At 36.5% G+C, this 20173-nt stretch overlaps 1 protein-coding gene across 3 annotated transcripts in view; it reads right to left on the bottom strand.

Annotated features, from left to right (window-relative positions):
* LOC145238610 (protein unc-13 homolog B-like) overlaps nucleotides 1-20173 on the bottom strand; it is a 90721-nt gene that overhangs the window by 2734 nt on the left and 67814 nt on the right. Inside the window, exons 28-37 of one of the 3 annotated variants that reach the window (XM_080101831.1) lie at nucleotides 19954-20050; nucleotides 19731-19874; nucleotides 13128-13283; nucleotides 11884-12027; nucleotides 10415-10521; nucleotides 10196-10319; nucleotides 9972-10052; nucleotides 9765-9912; nucleotides 9549-9644; nucleotides 2041-2200 (exon numbers count right to left, since the gene is read on the bottom strand). In XM_080101831.1, the coding sequence (XP_079957957.1) occupies nucleotides 2041-2200; nucleotides 9549-9644; nucleotides 9765-9912; nucleotides 9972-10052; nucleotides 10196-10319; nucleotides 10415-10521; nucleotides 11884-12027; nucleotides 13128-13283; nucleotides 19731-19874; nucleotides 19954-20050 (1257 nt within the window). Of the gene's footprint in view, nucleotides 1-2040; nucleotides 2201-4277; nucleotides 4902-9548; nucleotides 9645-9764; nucleotides 9913-9971; nucleotides 10053-10195; nucleotides 10320-10414; nucleotides 10522-11883; nucleotides 12028-13127; nucleotides 13284-19730; nucleotides 19875-19953; nucleotides 20051-20173 lie in introns of those variants that run through there. The other 2 variants (XM_080101830.1, XM_080101832.1) reach the window with 2 other exon arrangements.

Here is a 20173-nt window from a genome sequence, read left to right on the forward strand (position 1 = left end):
TTTTTAATTTTTTTGTATTGGGGGCCTGTGGGTGAACCACTGGGTCGTTTGGGGTCAAACTTCAGGAGGATCAAATTCGGAACAACAACTAACATCTGTGCAAATTTGAATAAATTTAAAGCACTCTTTCTTGACCAAACGCATTTAACAAACCAGCATTAGACAGAAACGAATATTTTGGGGTTTAAGGGGTAAAAATGGGTCAATCTTTTTTCAAGGTACAAAATTCTTTGAAATACCTTATATTGCACCTAACAACAATGCATATACCTCCTTAATGAAGTACTTTAACAAGTATAGCCGAAAAAGCTTATTTCAGAATTAGGGGGTGAAAAATTGGTCAATCCAACTAAAAGTTACAAAATCATTTAAAATACTACTTGCACCAACCAACAAAGTATGAAACTCCTAAATCATATACGTTAGTTAGTATAGCTGTTTTAAAAATTTCAAAGTTTAGAGGCCTGTGGGTGAACTCAAGGGTTTAAAATTTGGGAATATCAATTTGGATAACCAACTACTAGAAGGATGGCTTTCTAATATACTTCAATTTTATATATTCTATATCCTATTTACCAATTTACTATACATGTCATTTGATCTTCACATCCGATAGTAACAAAAACGAATGGGTCCCCACAGGCATGTTTGTGTGGATTTACGGTAAACAAATGTTGCAGTTATTTTAAAATTCTTGAGGCAAATTATTAGAAAGCATTATCCAACTTTAAAAAAGTTATGTCCATATTCTTTTTACATCATTATTTTCATATAATTACAAAAACAGCAAAAAAGAACGAAACTTGCTTTGACCTAGATATTGTCGTCCAAGGTCAGTTTTAAAACATAAATTTTCCAAGTCCTAACAGTTGTATTATAGTCACAGACACTATAATTTAAAAAGCAATTTGCTACAAAGGTATACATAACAAATTGTTTTTCACTTTATTTCGCAAAACGAGTACCATTGACCTTTAGTAACCTCTCACAGTGCAGACGCCAACAGACTGCTTAATGATCTTTTGACACCGTTTTCAATAACACGCAGTCCTTAGTGTTCCAAGTATTGATTCTTGAATTGATTTGTCAAAATCAAAAAAAGCTATTATGATGAAAAATTGTTCTTAACTGTGTTTGTAATACCCATAAGTTAACTTTTAGTGACCCATCGTCATGCCGCAGCCAAGCTGACAACGGGAATTAAAGACCATTTTCCTTTCGAAAAAGTTAAGTTTGTTTTTTCATCTTATGTTGATCAACGAAACCAAAGTAAGTTTATCGAGCTTAAATTAGATCTTAGGTGTGAAACCTTTGCCAAAATTTAAAATGCACATGATGACTTAATAAAACAACATGCCATTGCTGTGCAAATGCAGCTGATTTCCAATCACCGAAACGACTGTCTTGTAAAATGTCTGTCCGACGTCAAGCTTAGCTCTTCCGCTCTGCACTAAAACGCCGTAATTGCAAACCAGTGAATTACTCACTTGGGATTTCTGTCTGCCTGACAGTGTACATATATTATCAGCTGCAAAGGATATTATTTGGCTGATTAAGGAAAAATCTAAAGTACTAAACGAGTAACCTACTGCAAAAAAATGTTTAAAATTTCAGCACATTAGACAAAGCTATACCTCCTAGATGATGTACATTAGTCAGTACAGCTGTTTTCATTTTTTTACGCTTTGGGGGCCTGTGGGAGAATTTCAGCAAGTTTGGGGTTGTTATTCTGACTTATCGAAAATGAATATTTGGGATTGAAAATTGGTCAATAACTACACTAAGCCCTTTTTGAGATAAAACTTTCTTTAGCTATCAATTTTGTGTGTGCAAACTTAAAATTTGCCAACCACTTGTTTAAGTTATACAGTGATATTTTATATCTGTTGCGCCTAATTATCCCAGGGTGATCCAACCAAATTCCTTACAAACTCCACATAAAAAAAGCACATTAATCCTATCATGATTATTTCAAGCATTTTTGTTGCATGTTTGTAATTTTTTCTGGTAAAGTGTTTGTTTGTTATCAATGTTACTTACAATTGAAAGGTCTCATTGAACTTTGGTGACCACATGTTGTTTTTACTTTTTGTTGAATATTTTCGACGCCGCTCAGCCAAACCAGGTCCAGCTACGTTGACTTCAACAAAAGGTCGAAACATTCCAGAAGTATTCCACAGTAAATTGTTTGCAGCAATAACTACATCAGTACAAAGCAAAAGCGTTTTTTTGGAGACATTTAAATCAATTATAGTCAAGATGACTATCAACTGAGACGAACATACACTCATAAGTGGGACCAGCCCTGAAATGTTCACGTAGACCAGCCATAACAGCACACTTGTATATAACTAGAAGGGTGACTTAGCACATATTGCTATAGCACATACACTAAGGCCTATCCTAAGCATATATGTATATATTACACCATTCCCTGCCATTATGCTGCACATTTCAACTGTGTGCCTTTTTTGCTGGTCTGCATGAACACTTTAGGACTGATTCCAGTTATGAATGTATGTTTATCCTTGCTGATCAATGTATGTTTATCCTAGCTGAGCAAACATTTTTTTGCTCTTATGTTGCTAATTTGTATGAACTATACACCATTTGCTGACAGGGATATTCTTTTTGTTATCATGTTATTGATTTGAACAACAGAAAAAGTTTATGGTGGTCTGATGAGGTGATACATGAAAAAGATGTGCCTAATACATTCTTTTTTACTCTAACACTTTTCCATTTAGTTTAGCAAGAAGTTTTCTATTTATTTAATCAATTGCTGCCATCCTTAAATCATCATTACTGTTTTGGAATCAATTTGGAATCATGATCAGTTTTGTCATGGCCTCCATTTAAAGCCTTGACACCGATCTTCTTGACATATGAGAGGAAACCTTGCTCATTGACACTAGGAACTTAAAAGATTAGTAAAATTTGTTTGACCGGTTTAGCAATAAGAAACTTTTCAAGAGGTTCCGCTTTTCTAAACCAACAGTTTTTTTCAGCTTTTATGGTGATTTAATGGTAAGAGCACATGCTATTCCTCCTTTGTGACAACCTTTGATTACTTAGAGGTTTTATGTAACCGGCAATTTCCAGATAATAGATAGAGATTTAGTTTCACATGTATTGTGTGTAACATGCAATTTTAATCCATAAATCTTCTGACTGAAAAAGTTTGGAGTAATGTTCAGTTATAGTGGACAAAACAAGTATTCAACTAGAAGGTGGCTTTCCTATATATTTCTATTTTATATTTTGTGCACCCTATTTGTTGATTTACTACTAACACCATTTGATCTACACACATGAATGTTATCAAGTTTAAAGAGCTCTTTCTGGCAAAATTTTATTCCGACATTTTGATGTCCTATACAGGTCGTTTTCATCAGGGTAAATAACACTGAATGTGACTAGTACAGTGCCCGATAAACAAAGGAAAAAAGAATGGAACGCAAGGATGTTACAATGCAACAAAAACACCGCACGATAACAAATGATATGGCCTCTAATCTTTAAGCAGGTGCCTGTAGCACGCTGGAAGCATCACGCTTTGATGTTCATTGTGTTGCCCCGTTGGTGAATATTCCATGACTCAAGAAATAGTCTTTTCCTGTAGTCAGGCTCCCGGGCCACAACAGACGCCGCATTGAAATCAATACGGTGGCCTTGTGATACCGCTTGATTGGAAAGGGCCGACTTCTTCGTGTTGATGTTCTTTTCAGCGAGTGTTGAGTGACCTTCCAGTCTCCCCGATATATATTAACTGACACTCGGCGCAGGGAATAGAATATACAACACCACTTTGTTCAAAGGTGCTGATTAGATCTTTCAGGTGACTCAGTAGCTTGCGGATAGTATTGGCAGGTTGAACGCCAATCACAACGCCGAAGTCACGCAACATACGCCATAGAATATCCGTCAGTTTGGTATGTATGGAAGTGTCACAAAACCCTCTGTTTTTGGATGGGTCACCTGTTTGGGACATGTTACCCGTCGATCACGGAGAATCTAGTTGGGGTAGCCGTTATATTTCAAGGCTTTGCGAACCTTTGTCAGTTCTGCCTCACAGTCGTCGCTATGACTGCACAAGCGTTGTGCCTGATCTTTTAGGGAACTAACCACCCCTCTTTTCTAAGATGTGGGGTGATGAGATCGAAAATTGAGATACCTGCCGGTACTCGCTGGCTTGTGGTACACTCTCGAGTACAAGACACTGTCATCGGTTCTTGTGACTTGAACATCTAAAAATGGAAGACAGTATACCGATTGGAGTTCCACGGTAAACCGAAAGCCTGGTTGCGCCTCGTTGAGATGCCGTAGAAATGCCTCAACCTTGTTCTTAGCAATGACACAAAAAATGTCGTCAACATATCGCCGCCAGAATCTTGGAAATAACTTTTGCTAGGTACTTCGCAAGATTGTAGGTTGGAGTGCCAACAAACGAAACGATTGGTCGCAGAGGAATGCCTTCCTTGTGGATTTTTGGTATGCCGTAGATGCGTGGGCGGAGCCGTCCGTGCTATGCAGTTGGAATATGGCTTCAGAAATGCATCGTCTCTCTGTGTGCAATTTCCCCACGAACTTATTAAGGACGCGTTCCGACTTACGTGTTGGAGCACGCTTTAAATGCTTGTAAGTCGAAGTATCCAGTAATAAGTCAGACATTTTCTTGTTGTAATCTGGGCAGTTGATGATGACAGTACAGTTACCTTTGTCTGCGGGTAAGATCGAGATGTCTTCATTTGACCTCAAACTTCGGATCGCTTGGTGCTCAGTGTTACTGAGGTTGCTTTGACCCATTCTGTGTGTGCGAAGGCAGTTTGCAAGTTTGCCTTGAATGATTGTTTTAATGTGTGCGGGTTGCTGCCAAATTCCTTTCTCGACTGCAGCAATAATTTGTTCTTTCGGTACAACCCGTTGTACAGTGGCAAAATTAAGACCAAGTTGCAAAACTTTGGTTTCATCAAACGTCGGTTGGTAATCAGACAAGTTCATAACCCAGTTATGCATCTTCTGTCTTTCCATTGCAGGTCAACACCCGCCGAAAAGAACATCAACGGGATGTTGCCAATAGCGAAGCGAAGAATTTGGCCCTTTCCAATCACGCGGTGTCACAAGGCCACCGTATTGATTTCAATGCGGCGTGTGTTGTGGCCCGGGAGCCTGACTACAGGAAAAGACTATTTCTTAAGTCATGGAATATTCACCAACGGGGCAACACAATGAACATCAAAACAGACGTGATGCTTCCAGCGTGCTACAGGCACCTGCTAAAAGATTAGAGGCCCAATCATTTGTTATCGCGCGGTGTTTTCGTTGCGTTGTGACGTGCTTGCGTTCCATTCTTTTTTCCGTTGTTCATCGTGCACTGCACTAGTCGCATTCAGTGTTATTTACCCTGATGAAGACGACCTGTATAGGACGTCGAAACGTCGGAATAAAAGTACATTTGCCAGGAGAGCTCTTTAAACTTGATCTATGCCTGGCAGCAATAGCTTATACATGATTGTTATGCAAGCAAAAAATGAATGGATCCCTCCTGTTTTCACAGAGGGCTAGTATAATTTGAATAAAGACGTCCTAGGGCCACATAGCTTACAAGCCTTGACCAAAGAGTATGCTACCCTTTGTCCTGATGCAGACTTTTTCAAACTGAAAATCGTGAGCTATTTTGATATGAATGCCAAGGGTTTATGGTGCTGATATCTAATTATTAAAAGGACTGCCTCGTAAAACGCACGTTCATGCGTCAAGAAGCGATCTCCTGCCATGCATTAAATCGCCTTAATCGTAACCAGTGAGTTACTCCCTTGGGTTTTGCAGTGTAGGCTACACATATTATGGGCTGTAACGATAACAATTTGGCCAAATGAGCCAAAACTTTAAATACCTTACGAGTAACCTACTACAGACAATTGTTTAAAATTTCATCACATTAGGGCCTGTATTTCTGACCTAAAGGATTTCGGGGTTTAAGGGGTAGAAAAAAATCGGCGATTTGAATTAAAATTTGCAAAATTCTTTAGAATACCTTAAACAAAGCATGAAACTCCTAGCTCAGGGGTGTCCAACCCGTGGCCCGCGGGCCACAGGTTCTGTGTGCCCGCGCAGTATTTTTCGAAATGACTTAAATTATGAACTTTAACGCCTGCGCAATTCATGGAGATCTTGCATTCCAATGATTGGCATTTATTGTTTGCTTTCTTTTTTTGTTAATAGAGTAATACACAACTGTTCAAGTTACTTTTATTTCATCACAATGCATATTGTTACGCATCACAATTTTCATATTGTTACGTCCACAGACTTACTCCTGCTTTAAGAGTCAGTCAATAATATTTCTTGCTTCATTGATGTACATCTTATAACACTCACCCAAAACGCATTTAGCGGTGAAATATCTACGGTACTCTGCAGTTATATAGATTATGCCAAATAAGAAACGAAAAGCAAGTAACGCTAAAAGAATATTGCAAGAAAAGTGGACATGTGGACAGCCATTTCTGAGATTACAAATTAGCAGCGAACACTCAAGTGGCCTGCGCAATCATTCATAAACCGCATGTGGCCCTTTGGCCAAAAAGGTTGGACACCCCTGTTCTAGCTCGTGTACTTTAGCCAGTACCGCCGTTTGAAAAAAATACATTTTAGGGGCCTATTGGTAAACCGTTGGGTCATTCGGGGTCAAACTTCAGGAGGATCAAATTTCGAGCAATAACTAAGATCTGTGCAAATTTAAATGAATTTGAAGCATTTTAGTTGACCGAACACCTAAAACAAACCAGCATTAGACAGAAATAATACAATATGAACAAAACAAAAACAGTAAAAAAAACACTAAAACGAAAGAAGCTTTATTCTCCACCAAATTTACTATTTGAGCTTTGAACAAATTGGCCTGAATAATGCACCATGAAAGAACAACCGTTGTCTTGAAACAAAACTGATGAAAAAAAAGGATAGATTATGTGAAAAGAGGCTGTTATTTCTTCAATATCCATGTTGCAAATACATGTGCGATGTAGGACAAGAGTGCATGTTGCTGATATTGAACTACATCTCATGTGACTGATTGCACGAATTACAAGAAAATTTGCAGGTGTGGCGTCATGTTCTGTGTTCTGGTGTAAGTGCTAGTTATGAAACTGTGATTTTGTTTATTTTGTACTTTCAAAAAGAGGAATTATCTCTGTTGCACTAAACAAGCTTCATAACAACCTAAATTGAACTGAAGAAGTGTAAATTAGCAACTCTGTTGACATGTTAAATGTTTTTAGAGCATTTGGAAAATCTGGAAAACCAGTAAATCCGAATAAAATTCTTGGCAAACTAGAAGGGTGGCTTAGCACTTATTGCCCTTGCATATACACTATAACCTATTTTAAAACATTGATATATTTCCTATGCTTATTTTATTTTGGGTCCCATACCATCCACTGTCTTTTATAACCTTAGTTGTTTCTGCAAGCAGAAACTCATGGGTCCCCAAACATGCAAAGTTGTAGATCAGGGGTCACCAAACTACGGCCCGCGAGGTCATTTCATCCGGCCCACGACCACATTTTTTAGGTTGCCAAATTGTATTGATAACTTTGTAACATTAAAAGTTAATCTACTTCTTACAATTTTTTTCTGTGGGGATATTTAGAATTGATATTACCGAGTTTCATAGGATTATAATGCCCAAGATTGATCCAAAGCCAGTTTGTTATGTCACAGACAAGACTACAAGTGTTAATTGTGCGCAAACAAGTGCCTTCTTTTGTCACTTGTGGCATATTATACAAGCATTGTTCGTAAGATGTTTAACAGTTGCATGACTACTTTTTGAATGGGTTTGTAGGAAGACCATATCTTGGCGCACCTAAAAACGCCTCGCGGGTTAAGTTTGGAAAGACGGCGCTAGGGCATGTAAACTATGCGGCCCGCCTTAATCATTATTAGCACTCATCCGGCCCGCAGTGAAAAAAGTTTGGTGACCCCTGTTGTAGATAATGCATTTCAAGAGATAACCATGTGAACGTTTAGTGTTGTAAGGTAAAATGCAGTGATCGGCACTGGGCTTAAATATTAATACTATGTAGAGTACAAACTATATAAATTTAGATTCACCCCAGGTATTGTTTGAAGTATGTCCTATTTAACGTTCTTTTTCAAAGAAACGAAGGAGTAAGTAGTGACATAATGGGGTAAAACAAAACATGAATAGCAAATTCTACAAGCTGTCCAATTTTCATTCAATTGGAACATTGTGAAAAGGGTTACACATTTTAGAGATTAGTTGGTTAAGTTGTGGTGCTACAGGGCAAAACATAACATTTGAGGACTTAGTATGTTTAATAAACTTTGCAAATTTCATATAATTAGGACGTTTTTTAAAAGTTCATTTATTTTAAGGGGCTAGTTAAGTAAATGTTGGGGCTACTAGGCAAAACACATCAATTGAAACCTACAAATAGCATAGTCCACATACTACCCAAATTTTATCCAACCCCGACACTGTTAAAAAAACTGACTCATTTTAGGGGGCTAGTAGGGTAACTAATGGGGTCCGACACACAAACTAAAAAAAATATGAAACCTCAATGACTTAATTAATAGTACTGCAAAATTTCAGCCAAATCCGCCAATGTTTAAAATTTCGACCACTAGAGGTGTTTTGAGCAACAACCGTTAATGTTTCTGACATCATAGGGCTGGTATAACCCCCTAACTGCCATGACACAAAAATGTTCACCAAGCAATCCACAAAGTCACAAACGAGTAACATACAACTGCTTGCCCTTGTAACACTATTGAGCGACAGAAATCTTTCGTTTGTGGTGTCCAGTAACATACAAATACGTTTTACACTTTGGGGGCTTGTGGGGTGAATGTTGCGGCTACAGGGTTGAACACACCAATCGACATCTATAAATGGCATACTCTATAAGCTATCCAAATTTCAGCCAATTCTGACATTGTTTACAAACTCACCCATTTTAGGGGGTAGCAGGGTAAATACTAGGGTTATTTGGACAAACAAAGTGGGATGCACATCTACATAACTATATCTACCATCTGTGTAAATTTCATCCAAATTCATCTAGCATTTGATGGAAAAACGAGTCGGACAAACTTTGGGGAGAAGAAAAAAAAAGAAAAAAAAAAATTTGAGTAAAATCAATATGTGTCCCCTTCAGGGAAGGGGACCCATAATTAATTTTTTCAGCTAATTAAGAGGTGTATAGTGACCTGAAGGAAAAAAACTGCAGCCTTAAAAGTAACATTTGGGGGACAGCGTAAAAGCATCCAACTAAAAGTTATGACATGCTCAAAACACTCTGCAATGCACCAATTAACAAAGTATGAAACTCCAGGGTCTTTAAAAAGATCATTTGTAAAATTGTACAAAGTTTGAAGCACTATTTCTTGGCCAAATGGGTTGCACAAACCAGCATCAGGCAGAAAATAGGAAAAAAGAGAAAGATCCCTTTAGGAGACATAAAAAAACTGGTGTAGAATTATCTCAAATAGTTATATAAAAGGTAAAAATATTTCACCTTTGACTGTGATTTTGTGTTCTCCTGTGCCAGGGTGAGTAAATATGTCAACTTGGACAGAAAGATCTCCTAATTGTGGGTTGTCATCCTGCTTGTCTAAAAAACAACACATATTACATTTTTTACAAAACAGAAAAAAAACAGGGTAATTAGTAGAATGATTAATAAAGCACTTTATCAGCCAATCAGCTAACAAAACAAATAAAGAACAAACACCTTGTGGTTTTTGGTCAAGTATAAAAGCTTTAATCAAAGAATCAGTTGTCTGGGTGTACAATGACAAAGCATATTTAAGAGACTGGACTTCTTCATTTTTCTCCAGATATGTCTTTTTCAAACCATTTCCACCAGCATGAAAATACAACTTAAAAGATAGAAGTCATAAGAAAAAAAACAGAAAAAATAAATAAAACAAATTACAACCTTAATAGAGTCCAAAACGGAAACAAGAATGCTGCACTGCTGTGTTGTCAAATTTTTCGCAAATTCATCTCGACTCAAGTCCTTTGTGTCAAAAGCGCATGAATTAAAATTTATTATCTAAGTAACTTTTTCCTCAAAATGCAACACTTTTAGCATGATCTGGTGTTTTTGCTATGTGGTAGTTAAATAGTATACATTTAAAATAATATGTCAAGATTACTTACAGACAATTCCCCATGAGGGGGCAAAATTATTTCCTTTTCTAAACTTGTCACAACAATTTTCCAGAGTTCTTTTAAAACACGTTTAAGGATAGTTTTTTCACATGTACTGGCAAATAACTCCAAGCTGTGTGAATAGAAAATTCAAAAAAATTAAAAGTTTTCACAAAATGTATTAGCTTCTTAAACATCTTAGCAACAAACATTCTGTGATTTTTGTACCTTCCATTTAGCAAGTCCATAAGTGGCCTCAAAACCTCATCCACATCTTGAGGAGAGCAGTCTTTGAAATGTTGCATTTTACCAGATTTTTGGTTTGATTTGGATACCTTGAAACAAACTAAGCATTTACACAGGCTTGCAACTTTTCCACACCACTTGGTATTTTTAAATTTAACTAGAAAGGTGGCTATCTTACATACTTCAATTTTATATATTCTATATTCTATATTCTATTTACCAATTTACTATACACATCATTTGATCCACACATATGATTGTTTTTGTAAACAAAAACGAATGGGTTCCCGCACGCACAGGTTTTTTTTTTAAGGTTTGGTTTGGGTGACCACTAAGTAGTTTTAAGAGACCGCAAGTGTTTCATTTAAATACCAAAGACATAGCGAGAAACAACCATCACTTTTCTACTGTAGTTGCAAGTCCAAATTTTGGGAAACCGCTGGAGAAATTTGGGGAACCATTTCGGTCCCCCAAAACACCTTAAAAAACACTGCACATGCATGTTTGTGCGGATTGATGGTAAACAAATTTTGCGGCTATTTTTAGATTCTCTAGAACAAATTATTAGAAAGCGACCTTTTGACACCCAGTCTTAAAGCGTCAATACAGACCAGCAATCACGGCATACATATCGATAAATCATGGTACGCCAGGCCTATTAAAGGCGTTGTACTGAAGCCTTGTATGCTGCACATGTCAGCTTCGTAGGGAGGGAATCACCAGTTCGACCGTAAATCGTTCTTAACTGTGTTTGTAATACCTACAAGCTGACCTTATGTGACCTCTCGTCATTCAGCAGCCAACGACCCTTTAAAGACCATATATTGCGGGTTTCGAAAAAGTCAAGCTTATTTTTTTTACCTTTATGTCGATCAACAACGTTTTGCCAGCTTTATACAAAACCTAAGTACATTTATCGAGTTTAAATTATGTCTAAGGTGTGAAACATTTGCAAAACAGAAAATGGACATTATAACTTAATAAAATGGCATAGCATTGCTGCACAAAAACCAGTGAATTTCTCCCTTGGGACCTCTACCTGACTGACCGAAGGACTAAAACTGAATATTTCGGGGTTTAAGGAGGGAAAAGGGGCGGTGCAAAAGCTACAAAATTCTTTAGAATACCTTACATTGCACCACACAACAAAGCTAAAAACTCCTCGATGATGTACTTTAGTCAGTAGAGTCGTTTTAAATTTTTTACGTTTTGGTGGGCTGTGGGTGAATCGCTGGGTCATTCCCAGACAAACTTCATGAGGATCAAATTTGGATTAATAACTAACACCTGTCCAAGTTTGAATAAATTTAATGCACTTTTTCTTGACCAAACGCCTATAACAAACCAGCATAAGACAGAAAAAAGATGGAAGGGGACCCATAATTAAACATCTTAAGAACACTCTAAAAATGTATTAGATCTATTAACTAAAAAGGTACGTAGCAACAAACCTTATAAAGAAGATTACCCATGGCATGAATGCTTTGCTTGATTCTGCTTTTGAAGCTCAGGCCAAACAATGAACTAAACTTGTCAAGGTAAGTGTTTAGCTTAACTTGGCTTTCTTTTAATACATCACATGTACCTTGATCCAACTAAATCAAAAAAATAAGTAAAAGAGTAATTAGAACATTACATAAAATGCGGAAAAACCAAATACACCCAAACTTAATACACAACTTAAAATTTAGCTTCAACAGAGCTATTTGGGTCTAAGGCCCAGTTAAGGACCGTTTAAAATTCTGCCAGAAAACCCAAAAGTGTAAGAGACATTGACAAATTAAAATGATTAATTGTGGCACTAGCATAAAAATCATTCGAAACTGGGTTCCCAATCTGCATGTGCTGAATGGCAGTAACATCTGACCATGTGATAGTCATGTCAACAATTACCACTAATGTAAACAACCAGACCTATTGCTACTTTTTGCATTCTGTACATCATTAGCAATAAACGCCTAGAACAAAAAAGTGACTGAATCAAAACACTCTTTTTGACAACTTTTTATACCTATTACGTTTTTGTTTTCCACAAGAGCCTTTATCCTTGGGCTCTTTTTAAAATATTGAACCATTTTAAATGTTTGTGAAGAATCACAGTACAAGCCAGTGAATGTTGGTTCACTGCTCGCAAAAAGATTTACACAATATGTGTGGATAATTTCACTTATGGCTAAAAGTTATCAATTGTGCATGCACATTTGCCTTTATTGTTACTTTCCTGTAAAAATGAACTTTTGTTCAGGATAGGCTGCATTAGTAAGCTATGCATGCAACACGGCTGCTGTGAAAAAACTTTTATGAGCCCTGTGGTATAGTATTGATGCTGCCAATTGTGTTGTAATTTCAGTTTTTTTATCATTTTCAATTTTGTCTTTCAACTCTAATCCAATGTACTCATTATTTGCTATGATAGTTGGTAACTTTCTTGCAATTTAATTGTACTTTGTGTTTTGAGATTGTCTGCATATCTCTTTGTGTATGCAAGCATTAAACACTTAATTAGTTTTGGCAATCTTAAAATCATGCCGATTGTATTTGGAATGTCATAAAATTAGACTAAAAAATAATTTATGTTTGCATGACTGTGGGGGAATCTCTGTTTAAATAAGTTTCCAAGTTGAGACATTAAAAATTTTGTTTTTTTATGTTCAGATGCTATCAAAAATAATTTCAAACCAACAAAACAACACACCTGTTCACCACCCATGAATTGAAACATCTTCTCTAGTTGAACTCGAAGTTGTTGTATGTTGTTCATTAAAATACAGCCAACTTTCTCCTTTCGACAAAGCAGCATAAAATCTTTGGACACCAGTTCAACGTAAGAATCCAAAACTTTGTCGATCGTCTGAACAACAAGCAATACTGATGGGTTAATCCAATAACAAGTTACAAAATTCTTTAGATTATCTAATATTGCACTAATCAACAAGGGCCTGTGGGTAAACCACTGGATCAAACTTCAGGAGGATCAAATTTCTTTCATGATCAACACGTATAACAAACCAGCGGTAGACAGAAAAGAGAACAAAAAATGGACAAAACAATATGTTTCCCCTTCAGGGAACGGGACCCATAATAACTAACTAAGATGTGCGTAAACTTGAAAAAGTTTAAAGCACCCTTTCTTGCCCAATTGCATGGAACTAACCAGCATTAGAAAAAAGAAGAAAAAGAAAGAAAAAAAGAAACAAAACTAGAAGGGTGGCTTAGCACATATTGCCCTTGCATATACACTATAAGCCAGTGGTCTTCAACCTTTTTTATAGGCGACCCCAATTTAAGGGAAAATGAAGTCAGAATTTACATGCGACCCCATTTTTTTCAACACTGAGAAAAATGTTTTAAGTAATGCTGAACCGAAAGAACAATTACACAAACTGTACATAATTACAAACAAATATGGCAATACAAAAGTATTCCGAAAAAATGGCTATACCAAAACATTACGAAAAAAGCACAAGCTTAACCGCATGTCATGCCCCACTTCCAATCGATTACGATGTTTCGTTTTTAATACACTCATTACACTAAATCCTGCTTCACACAGCCACGTGGTTGAAAACGGGATTAGAAAAATTTGGCATAGTTGGGTACGTTGCTTAAATAACTATTCACTCGTTCTGGTGTCACCTTAAATAATACAAACTTATAGTGTTGAGTCATAATACACGTTGTCGAAACCCATTATTACGCGATAAAGGCATTTTCTGTTTTTCCACTACCACGATTTAATTGCAACAGGAGGTAGCTAGCTCTACTACAAAACAAGAGCAAAAGTTGCGATCTAAAAGAACATAATATTAGTTTCATTTTCTGTAATCAATTTTAAAATGCAATAAATTAAATTAGGCGACTTATTGCGACCCCAGAACAAGTTTAGGCGACCCCATTTGGGGTCGCGACCCATAGGTTGACGACCACTGCTATAAGCTATTTTAAAACTAATATATATTTCCTACAAGAAATTCAGTGTGAAAAACCACTAAATCTGTCGCTATATTTTATTTGTTTTATCAAAACAAATGCATTTTGCTATAAAAAAAGCGTTTTGATAAAACAAATAAAATATAGCGAGAGATTTAGTGGTTTTTCACACTGAATTTCTTGATCTGATTTTAATGACCCGGAATCGTCGCAGTCGTTTTACTTCAAAGGAGATTTCAATAATAAGAATAGAACTAGAAGGGTGGCTTAGCACATATTGCCCTTGCACATACAATATGATCTATTTTAAAACATAAATATATTTCCTATGCTTATTTTGTATTGGGTCCCATATTAGCCATCGTCTTTTATAACCTTGGTTGTTTCTGCAGGCAAAAACTCATGGGTCCCCACACATGCAAAGTTGAAAATAATGCAATTTAATAGATAACAATGAGTAAGTTTGGTATTGTGAAGACAAACACAGTGATTGGTACTGTGCATATCTAAATATGCTATATGGAGTAAAAACTATTTAAACTAGAATGGTGGCTTTCTGATATATTTCCATTTTATATATTCTATACGATATTTACCATTTTACTATACTCATCATTTGATCTACACATATGATTGTTTTTGTAAACAAAAACTAATGGGTCCCCACATGCGTGTTTGTGCGGATTTACAGTAAACAAAAGTTGCGGTGATTTTTAAATTCTTAAGAACAAATTTTTAGAAAGCATTAACCCAACAATAAAAAATTTTGTTTGTATTTTTTTGCACTATTATTGTCGTATAATTACAAAAACATTAAAAAAGAACGAAACAAATACTTTCAATTTAATCTCTTGCTTTGACCCAGATATTGTCGTCCAAGGTCGGGTTTTAAACACAATTTTTTTCTAGAAAGCTGTAACAGTTGTGTTACAGACAATTTAAATTAAAAAGCGATTTGCTTCAAGTGTATACATAACAAATTGTTTTCCATTTAACTTTGTTTCGCAAAACGAGTACCATTGACCTGTAGTAACCTTTTAGAGTGCACACACCAAACGACTGTTTGACCTTTTGACACCGTTTTCAATAGCATGCCGTCCTTAGTGTTCAACAACAGCGTTTGACCTAATTTATACATGCCTTGAGTATTTGATTAAAAAAAAATGCTACGTTATTACGAAAGAAAGTTCTGAACTGTGTTAGTAACACCTACTAATTGACCTTAAGTAACCCGTGGTCATGCAGCGGACAACCTGACAACGAGCATTAAAAAAAAACATTTATCTTGCAAAAAAGTCAAGTTTATTTTTCACATTTAGTTTGATTAACAAAGTTTTGCTTGACATATACGAAACCGAAGCACGCTTATTAGGTTTAAATCACGTCATATGTGTGAAACCTTTGCCAAAACAGAAAATGTGAGTGATAACTTAATAAAACGAAATAGCATTGCTGTGCAAAAACAGCTGATTTCTAATCACCAAAACGACGTGTCGTAAAACGTCTGTCCGACGTCAAGCTGAGCCCTCCCGCTCTGTCCTATTATTCGTATACGTACTCTCTTGGGACTTCTGCCTACAGTGTCTTTCTTGACCAAACGAGCGTTAGACACATTTACGTTTCGGGGGCCTGTGGGTGTACCGCTGGGTCATTCGGGGTCAAATTTCTGGAGGATCAAGTTCAGATCAATAACTAACATAAATTTGAATCAATTTGAAGCACTCTTTCTTGGCCAAACGAGCGTTACAAACCAGCGTTTAAAAATTTTACGTTTTGGGGGTCTGTGGGTGAACCGCTGGGTCATACGGGGACCAAACTCGGATTAATAACTAACATCTGTCCAAATTTGAATAAATTTAAAGCACGTTTTCTTGACCAAACGAGCGTTACAAACGAGCGTTTAAAAAATTTACGTTTTGGGGGTCTGTGGGTGAACCGCCGGGTCATTCGGGGTCAAATTTCACGGGGACCAAACTCGGATTAATAACTAACATCTGTCCAAATTTGAATAAATTTAAAGCACGCTTTCTTGACCAAACGAGCGTTACAAACCAGCGTTAGACAGAAAAAAGAAAAAAAAATACGGACAAAAACAATATGTGTCCCCTTCAGGGAAGGGGACCCATAATAAAAAACTCATTTTAGGGGGCTAGTAGGATAACTAATTGAGGTTCAACACACACAAACTTAAAAGTAGGAAACCACAATGACTCAATCAATAGTACTGCAAAATTTCAGTCCAATCTGCCAATGTTTAAAATTTCAACCACTAGAGGTGTTTTGAGCAACAACCGTTAATGTTTCTGACGTCAAAGGGCTGTTAACAACCCCCGAACTGCAATGGCGCAATAACGATAATTGGCATACTTTACAAGCTATCCAAAGTTTAGCCAATTCTGACATTGTTTACAAACTCACCCCTTTTAGGGGGCTAGCGGAGTAAATACTAGGGTTATCCGGAAAACAAAGTGGGATGCACATCTACATAACTATATCTAGCATCTGTATAAGTTTCAGCCACATCCATCAAGCATTTGATAGAAAAACGAGTCGGACAAACTTCGGGAGAAAATACCCATTTTAGGGGGCTAGCGGGGTAACTACTGGGGTTATCAACAAAAACAAAGTGGAATGCACATCTACATAACTACATCTACCATCTGTATAAGTTTCAGCCACATCCATCAAGCATTTGATGGAAAAACAAGTCAGACAAACTTCGGGGGAAAAAAACATTTTAGGGGGCTAGCGGGGTAAATACTGGGGTTATCAACAACAACAAAGTGGGATGCACATCTACATAACTACATATACCATCTGTGCAAATTTCAGCCTCATCCATCAAGCATTTGATAGAAAAACGAGTCGGACAAACTTCGGGGAAAAAAAAACATTTTAGGGGGCTAGCGGGGTAAATACTGGGGTTATCAACAACAACAAAGTGGGATGCACATCTACATAACTACATCTACCATCTGTGTAAATTTCATCCAAATCCATCAAGGATTTGATGGAAAAACGAGTCGGACAAACTTTGGGTAGAAGAAAAAAGAAGAAAAACAAAGAAAAAAAACAAAAACATTTTGAGTAAAATCAATATGTGTCCCCTTCAGGGAAGGGGACCCATAATTACTACGTATATTTCCTACACTTATTTTATATTGGGTCCCATATTAGCCACCGTCTTTTATAACCTTGGCTGTTTCTGCAAGTAGAAATGCATGGGTCCCCACACATGCAAAGTTGTAAATAATGCACTTCAAGAGATAACTGTGAGACAGTTTGGTATTGTAACATCAAACACAGTGATCGGTACTGTGCATAAATAAATATGCTACATGGAGTACAAACTGCATTTTTGAAGGTTTTTTGGGGTCAATAACTCATATTCAGGGCTAGTCAGGTAAATCTTCGGGCAACAGGGTGATCCACAACATTCTATACCTATGAATGACACACTCTACAAACTCTCCAAATTTCATTCAATTCAGACAATGTTTAAAAAATTGACTCTTTTTGAGGGAAGTGGGGTAAATGTTGGGGCTACAAGGTAAAACACAACAATTGACAACTATAAAAGGCATATTCTACAAGTTATACAATTTTCAATTAATTCCGGCTAGAGCTGTTATCAAACAAATAATTATTTGATTATTTGAAATTTTTAATTATTTGAAAATTTATCAAATAATTTTTTACTCATTTCAAATAATCAAATAATTTTTTCCTGTGCAGTAAACCACAATATATGTGTGCAAAATCAATTTATTTGAACACATTGGTGACATTGTTATGGAATTGCGGTTACACAGAAGCACTTAAACATATGTTTTCAGCCTTATATTAATGTTCTTTACCCATTCCCCCAAAAATATTACACAAAAAAGCATGACAATTTACTGTTCATTCCGGTATTAGTTACACCCAGGAATAATTCAAGTTTTTCATGCAAGTGATTAAAATGGTGTAGATCACAATTCAATTCAGCCAGTATCCAAGAAAAAGCTGTTGTAATGGTGTTAAAATACACACGTAATATGTTCATGTGCTTTTGCCAAATTACAGAGATTAATTGAAACATGTCTCTATCTGTACTGATTATTATTTTAAACAGAAAAAAATATGTAGCCTAGATTTGTTTCAACCATCCTTATTTAAAAGTAAATCTGGGCCTTACGTATCCGGTATTCTAAATTATTTGAATTATTTGATTATTTGAAAAATTAAAAACCTTTATTTGATAACAGCCCTAATTCTGGCACTGTTTAAAAAACTTACCCATTTTGGGGGGTTACTGATGGGATTCAACACCCAAAAGTATAAAATATGAAACCACAATGATCTAATCAACAGTCCTGTAAAATTTTATCCAAATCTGACAATGTTTAACATTCTAACCACTAGAAGCGTTATTAGCAACATTTGTTAACGCTTCTGACATCACAAGGCTGTTAAAACCCCTCTGACTGGCATGTGCAAAAATGTCCACCAAGTAATGCACAAACACAAGTACCACGTGTTCTGTTGCCTTTATTATACTATTACACTACACAAATTTTTCGTTTGTGGTGCACAGCAACATACAAAAACGCACTTTGGAGTCTAGCAGGGTAAATACTGGAGTTATCAAGTCAAACGAAGCAGATGGCACATCTACATAACCAACTCTACCATCTGTAAAAGTTTCTTCCAAATCCTCTAAAGCAGGGGTTCCCAACCTTTTTACGATCTCGTACCACTTGGACGCTTTACACTGCCACGCGTACCACAATAGAGCATATCAATGTGATCTGTGGTACCACTTCTTGCTGAACAACTAATTTGTTCGAATCATATTTCTTTCAACGCTACAAAACTGTAGATGATATATATCAAGAGAAATCATTGGACATAATTAACGCCCACCGTGTTGTACGGCTTTTCATAGTAACTATGCTTTTTGTTGGCAATTGACATGACCTGTATTTTGAAGATCGTAATGTAACCAAACAACAGAAATAGTTACGTAACAATGACAATAGGCCTGGGGAATGTTTTTTTGTAAACAAACCCAGATAAACGAAATATAAGGTTGTAAATCCAGGTTTATGTGAACAAAACGGAAGCTACTCGCGTACCACCTGAAAAACCTTCGTACTCGTACGCGTACCACAGGTTGGGAACCCCTGCTCTAAAGATTTCCTGCCAAACATGCATGGACAAACTTCAAGGGAGAAGAAGGAAAAAACAACAAAAACATAATGAAATCAAGATGTGTCCCCTTCCAGGAAGGGGACCCATAAAAAGTAAAAAACTACAGACAAAAACAATGTGTCCCTTTCCGGGAAGTCGACCCATAAAATGAGCACATAGTTTGGTTACGACCTACCTGTGAAAATCTCCTCATATATTTTGACACCACAGATGGTTCAGGACATTCCAACTTTTTGATAATCTCAAAACTTTGATTCAGTTGTGTAAAAATGTCCACAACCGAGCAAGAAAACAAGGCATGCTGCGAGCTTTGCTGAAACTTGACAAAAATAAACCAGCGTATACAACTAATTCAATCTACATAAAAGTTACCAATGCAGTAATAGAAGTATAAATACCTCATCACGCTTATCTCTATCGTATGCGCCTTTTAAAAATTCTAATGACAACTTTTCATTTTCATCCAGCCAATCAAGAGTAAAAGGTTCAAACCACCTATATCACAAAATAAGGCAATCCTAACTTAAGATTAAAAACTACAAGCTTGTATTACAGCAGTTTGCAAAGTAAGCACAAAATTTGTTTGAGCAAAAATACCACTTGCTACTTTTAACTTAC

The sequence above is a fragment of the Phallusia mammillata genome, chromosome 7 (genome assembly GCF_965637545.1).
Source record: "Phallusia mammillata chromosome 7, kaPhaMamm4.hap1.1, whole genome shotgun sequence".
Lineage (NCBI taxonomy): Eukaryota > Metazoa > Chordata > Ascidiacea > Phlebobranchia > Ascidiidae > Phallusia > Phallusia mammillata.